Source organism: Planococcus citri, chromosome 2 (genome assembly GCF_950023065.1).
Source record: "Planococcus citri chromosome 2, ihPlaCitr1.1, whole genome shotgun sequence".
Lineage (NCBI taxonomy): Eukaryota > Metazoa > Arthropoda > Insecta > Hemiptera > Pseudococcidae > Planococcus > Planococcus citri.
The window spans coordinates 1507227-1513641 of record NC_088678.1 but is presented as its reverse complement, the minus strand read 5'-3'; the positions used below and the strand labels follow the sequence as shown (position 1 = coordinate 1513641).

The following is a 6415-nucleotide window of genomic DNA, read 5'->3' as shown; positions in this document are numbered from 1 at the left end:
CAATTAGAATCAGTAGGTTTTCATGATTTTAACTAATTACCCCAATCAACGTCGTCCCTTTCCTCTACCTTTGTTCCAAAAATAAATAAAAAAATAATCGAGTAAAGTCATCAGGTACTCGTACATACATAGAAGAAACAAATTTCGAGAGGAAACAGAGAGAGTGTGTACGGAATGCCAGTGAACTTGAAACTAGTTTAAATACGTTTAACGATGGTGTGTCCAGTTTAGTCTCTTCTTCGGTGTGTAGAAAACGCGAAGTACATAATTCTTTCTATGTAGCGTGAACAGGTTCGCCGTTGTTGTTAACTTTACTTCTGTGCTCGCATTTAGGTCACCGATCATCTTTATCTCGGCCATTTCACTTACCTTCCGCAATCAGGTGAGATTTTTTACAGTTTTTCCAATTTTTTTGTAAAAAAAATGACCAATATTTTGTTATTGTTCGCGAGTTCACCGAGTGTTGGGTGTTTGGTACCTGAAAGATAAGTACCTATATTTGATTTTGATGTCGACGCATGTCATCCAATAAAATGCTTGTTTTCATTTTCTTTTTGTTCATTTTTTTTTTTTTTTTTTGAGAGAGAGAATATTGCTTATTTTATTAAATAATTAGAAGTTCTATGAGGTTGAAATGAACTAGCGTGGTAAATTTCCCGGTTCTTAATTTTTTTTTTTTTTTTTTTTTTTTGTTTACCTACCTACTATGATTTTTGCTTCTTTAAACTGTTATTTTCATCTCCCCAACAAGCAGAAAAATTTTTAAAATCGACGAAGCTAGATCGAAAAAGCATGCAAAAATATACTACCAGCTAAATTTCAGGCGGCAAAGTACATTTTTCGACCTTTGGTAAACTTTTGAAAATCAAATTAGAGCAAAGTTGAAATGATAAATACTCTACTCTAGACCCACCAAATCGATTGGGAATTGATTACGGTCATTTTGAGTACTTCTGGAGTCTCTAGCAGCATTTTGGAAATTCCAGTTTTTCCAAAAACGCCCTACAATCTGACCAAATTGACTTCAGCACGTACCTAAGTATGATCTCCGGTGGTGCTTGTTAGTGACCCACACTTGCCATTTTTTCAAAATCGGCATCTGCCAGTTCAAAACCATTTTTTGTCCAGCAATTTTATAATTGAAAATTAGAAAAATTTACTGTGCCTGCGCTGTTTAACATAAAAAGCTGAAATTCAGTGTACTTTTGATATAACGAGTCGTATGCAGGTGGTTTCAAACCGTTTTGCAGGGTGCAGTGATTTTTTGTAAATTTCAGCTTTCAATTATAAAATTGCTGGACGAAAATATGGTTGCGAGCAGTTAATTCGGATGGATTCGAAGGCGTTTCTTTGGAAACTGGAATTTTCAAAATTCTGCTGAAGTCTCTAAAATGGTTTGAAAGCATCGCCAGTCAACTCAGCACGTTGAAATTGGGGTGCAGTGTGAATTTCAGCTTTCCATCTTTGTTTTCTGAAATTAATTGGAAATTTCGAGTACCAAAAATCTGCTGGAGACTCCAGAATTTTTCAAAATGGCTGGAAACCGCGTTTCCAATCGATTGGCTAGATCTTGAGTAGGGTATTTATGCCAAATTTCATCTTTCCAAGTCAAATAAGTAAAATTTTGAATTTTTCCCATTTTGGGTCAAAATTGTGATTTTTAGAAATTCACCAAAGGTCGAATAAGTAATGCACTTCAGCGTTTGAAATTTTGACTGGTGGTATACTTTTGCATGCTCTTTCAATCTAGCACTGTCAAGTTCAAAAATGTTTGGAATGCCTCCCTTGTTAGCATTGATAATGGCACATTTAAGAACCTTCCTATAGTACATAGGTAGCTACATAATACTCTATTGAAAATTCTCTACCATAATCTCATAATGAGTCATGTTTGCAATCAACTTAATTTTATAGTGAACGATAATTAAAATATGGCTTACCTACGTATACGTGAACTGTGCTTGGAAATATGATGAGCCATTAAATGAAATTGAAAAATTTTATGATGGAAAATACACGCTAATTTATTTATGGTCACACCCTTGTCCTGTCGTTTCAAGTGTCATCACTTGACATAAATTGAGTTGTATTTTAATTTTCAATCTGGTATTAAGTATCAATTTTAATTTCAGGAATTGAAAATATTTCAAAATGGGTTTCACATTGAAGTCATGCTTCATAAGCTTATTCATCACAGTTCACCTTGCAATGGGCCAACAAAAATCTCAGAGGGAATTGAGTAAGTAATTTTACTTTTTAATTTCGCTTTTTCAAATAATTAGTATGTACTATACCTACCAAAGATTGATCTAATTTAAGATACTCGTAAGTGGCTTTTTCTTGAGAAGTGGACAAAACTCATGTAGATGGAAATGAAGGCAAAGACAACAAACTAATCTGACTGAATAATAAGTAGGAGTATAATGCAGTTGAGATATAGAGTTAAAATGGAATTGCGATCAGATGAAGTATGTAGGTATCATCATCTTTCTCATAAGCTTCTAGAACCGCTATTGTAATGTGAAAATTAAACCGGTTCCCTGATTAAAACATTTTGCCAAATCAAAGTGCCGCCGCTGCTTTCCGCATAACTGTAATTAGTAATGATATCTTTATAGACAATTTACTTTCACTTCCTGAGAAGTACCAAGAGTGGCCACAATTAGAAAAGTTATTTTCTTATAGTATTTCATTGCACATATGATACAAATAAACTGCTGGTAGCGTGATTAAAGCACCATTATATGTACTTACTTAATCGTAATTTTTGTATTGTTTGTAGGTCAAATTATACTCACTTGTCATAAAAATGATCCAAAATTGAACGAATGTCTGACTCATTCAGCTAATCACTTGGCAACTCAATTCAGACGAGGTAAGTAAGCAGTTTTTTGCAGTAAATTTTTATTTTATTTTTTTACCAACCAAAGAATGGAATGGCTGGAGCAAATGTTCTCTGTAAAAAAAAAATTGAAAAACTGAACAGTGAACAGACTAACTTACATCTGTGTTCCTCAGACCAGTTTGAAAATAGCATTAGCTATATGATGATTAGATGTATGCACTCAATTTACACATCAGTAATAATGTCAATAGAGCATAAGCCAACATTGATAGGTACCTACCTATTTATTTCAAGATTCCAGACAGAATTTTATGTTATATAATACATAATGAGGATGTCGTTGAAAAATTCATGCTAATTAACCGTTCAACATTATGCAAAAATGATTGCAGCAAAAGCAGAAATGAGTGGGTAGGTATAAACTACGATGTAAAGTTCACAAAATTGAAAAGTTCATCCTGCAAAACATTTGATAATGTTAATCATGATACACATGGCTTTCAACTCCAATGCTCTTTGGGTATCATTGTACATACTGTGACTCAATTCTAAAAGAAACAAAACCCAATTCCCGTTATACTGATAAGGTTACATGCTCTTCAACTTGGAATCATTGAAGAACCAAATAGATTCTAGCAGTACCTTACCTAGCTACCTAGTTTCTCATTAACAAATTATGTGTTATGAAACTACAAGTATAATCTTACTCTTGATAAACAGGTCTAAAGGTGTTGTGGGGGAAAGGTCTCTGAAGCTTCTCTAATAATGATGCTGTCACTGTTCAGTTTGTAATAAGTTCATTACCGGGTACTCATAACTGTATAGGAATAATACATTGTCCTATTCAAATGTCTATACAGGTATTCCAGAATTAGGAATTGGTGATGTTGAACCTGTAACAATTGATGAAATTCATTTATCTCTCGGATCTGGACCAAATGGATACAGAGCAACTTTCAGAGATATTGAAGCCTATGGCGTTAGTAATTTAACAGTTAATTCTGTCAGGTAAATATTATCTATAAATTTGTGTGTGGTTGCCATCATACTGTTTTTTCCTACTTCTCAATGTGGTGATAGTTGTCATCTCAAAAAAGTCCATAAAATACCATTTCAAATAAATTGAATAAGTATATTTTTTCCAAAGTTTATCTATTATAGATACCTCATGTGAGTAAATTTTTAAAAATGCCCGAAATTGAAGAAATAAATAAGCCTTAAAAAAACAACTTTCTCATGAAAATTGAGAGGGTATTTGTAGGTACCTATACCTATCTACTTTTATAAATTCCATTTTCAGTTTTTGAGAAAAGTGCATACTCTGAGCCAAATTACCCTGATTTTCACTCTTTTTGCAATGATTTAACTAAATCTTGAATGTCCCTAGATGTATCACAATGTTTTTTCTTCTTTTTTTTTTGTGTGTTTATGTGTCATTTTAATTCATTTTCAACATGTTTTCATGCAAGTTTTTCCAAAATTTCATCAATTTTGGTGATTTTTTAAAGTGATTTTTATCAATTTTTTAATGATATTTCCATGTTATTTCAATTTTTAATACTTCTAGGTACCTATTTAAATTTTGTGAGGTGTAGCCTATATTCAAGATTTTTGTTCAAAACATTGAATTTTTGTTGTTCACCTCTTTAATAATAAATTTGATTAGACAGAAATAACACTCCCATACTTACCATGAAATTGTTTTGTTACAGATCAGATTTAAATACAATGCAATTCCAGTTGAGTTTTACTATTCCTAAAATATCAGCCCTTGCTAAATATCGTAGTTCTGGTGTTTTAATCATGGTTCAAGCTTCAGGTGGTGGAGATTACTGGGGAGAATATGGTAATTATACAAAGAAAATTTGATTTACTTACTTGAAAAATGTTTTTTTGCTATTTTCATATCTCATCTTTAAAAAATGCATTATTTGATCAATTTTAGATGGTGTGCGAGCCAAAGTCTACATCAAGGGAAATACTGTTGCTAGAAATGGGTACAGATATCTCGAATTGGATGACCTGAAAATGGATTTCAGTGTAAAAGATATCCAAATGGGTATTAAAAATATTCACAATGGAAACACAATTATTGGTAAGAAAAATATTCCTTTGACCTGTGAATACACATGTATGTATTATCCACAAATTTAGCCCAATCATAAACCAATCATTGTAATTTCTATTCTACAGAGGCTGCTTTGAACTTATTTATCAACTCTAATTCTCAAGAATTGTTGAAGGAAATGAAACCATCAATTAAAAAGAAATTAGTTGCTCAAATGAAACACTTTGTCAGTAATCTTTTCTCTCAAGTACCTGTTGACTATTGGATTGAAGGATAAAAATTTCTCACAGGTGTTTCCTAGTTGTGTGAATATGGCTAATCAAAAAAAAAAAAAAATTTGATGCATTTGTTATTATATATTTGGCTCCAAGAAGATAATGCCTATAAAATTTATTTATAAGAATAAGAACTCAGAAATTGAGATATATGAGCATTTATGGCAGTATAAATCAACTCTAGTAGCCTAACACTATGTCTTCACATTCAAAAGGCTGATATTTTGGAAACAAATTTCTGAAATAATGCTATCCAAAATTTGTTTTGTAAATTTATAAAATTATTATGTACTATACTTATTATTTAATTTTTTTTTACTCACAAATTCGAAATTTCTCATTATTAATAAGGTGTTATTTATTAAGACCTATTATTACTTTTATGGAGTTGTGAATCTCCAAAAACTGAACATCAGTTGTTAGTAGATGCATTTCCCAATTTTGTAAACATTTTAATTAATGAAATGTAATTATAAGGATCAATAATACTTATGGTTCCTGCAGTTTAATATTACAAGTAAGTAGTACATATTATTAGGGAGTTTTATCAGTGATACAAATATAACAATGATGTTGTTGTAAAAAATTTGTAAATTTTTGTAGCCTTGATGACGTGTTTCTCTATTTATTACGTACCTTTTTTTTTTTTTTTTTTTTTAATATCACGTTAATTTTTACTTATGATTGAAGAAATAAATTTTTGTTTTCCTAAATCATTGCAATATTACAACTTTTTGTTCTTTTTTGCATTTTAAAAATTAAAATATAGGTATCGTTTCAAATAATAATCAGATAGAAAAGAGGAGAAGGATCCAGACTCAGACACTGAAATTTATTGACCTCTTCATAAAATTCAATAGTAGAAAAAAAAAAGAGATTGTAATGAAGAAAGACACATATCACAGTAGCCTAGTAAAATAAATGAGTAGGCAACTCATCTGACACATCTGTTATGAGAGCAGTGTCAGTCTATTTAGAGTTAATTTTTTAAACATTTGTTGATTTAAAAAGAAATACACTTTTACCTATGTACACAAAATAAAATGAACTTATGCAAAAATTTCCTTGAAGGATAGGTTTTTGATAATTCTATTGACCATTTCTAAAATTATGGAAGCTGCCACTTTATTAATGAACAGTTGAACACCTTGTCATACATATGGTTAACAATTTGCCTATATTTTTGGCGAATTTTTGGAAATTCAAATTTGGCTTATTTCTGATTTT

The 6415-nt window shown here is 31.1% G+C and overlaps 1 protein-coding gene across 2 annotated transcripts; it reads left to right on the top strand.

Annotated features, from left to right (window-relative positions):
• The first annotated feature begins 216 nt into the window (after positions 1-216).
• On the top strand, positions 217-5332 carry LOC135833923 (protein takeout-like). 2 transcript variants are annotated; one of them, XM_065347752.1, is made up of 7 exons: positions 217-382; positions 2133-2239; positions 2783-2875; positions 3706-3853; positions 4558-4691; positions 4791-4940; positions 5039-5332. In XM_065347752.1, the coding sequence occupies exons 2-7, from the start codon at positions 2152-2154 to the stop codon at positions 5188-5190; spliced, it is 765 nt and encodes a 254-aa protein (XP_065203824.1). In that variant the 5' UTR covers positions 217-382; positions 2133-2151; the 3' UTR covers positions 5191-5332. The 2 variants fall into 2 exon arrangements, with proteins under 2 accessions (XP_065203824.1, XP_065203825.1); XM_065347753.1 differs by lacking the exons at positions 217-382; positions 2133-2239 and adding an exon at positions 2351-2472.
• The last annotated feature ends 1083 nt before the right edge of the window (positions 5333-6415 follow it).

Coding starts and splice junctions, on each gene's coding strand:
- LOC135833923 (XM_065347752.1), top strand. CDS start 2,152: ATGGGTTTCACATTGAAGTCATGCTTCATAAGCTTATTCATCACAGTT. Junction 2,240..2,782: donor AAAATCTCAGAGGGAATTGA/GTAAGTAATTTT, acceptor TATTGTTTGTAG/GTCAAATTATACTCACTTGT. Junction 4,941..5,038: donor CAATGGAAACACAATTATTG/GTAAGAAAAATA, acceptor TCTATTCTACAG/AGGCTGCTTTGAACTTATTT.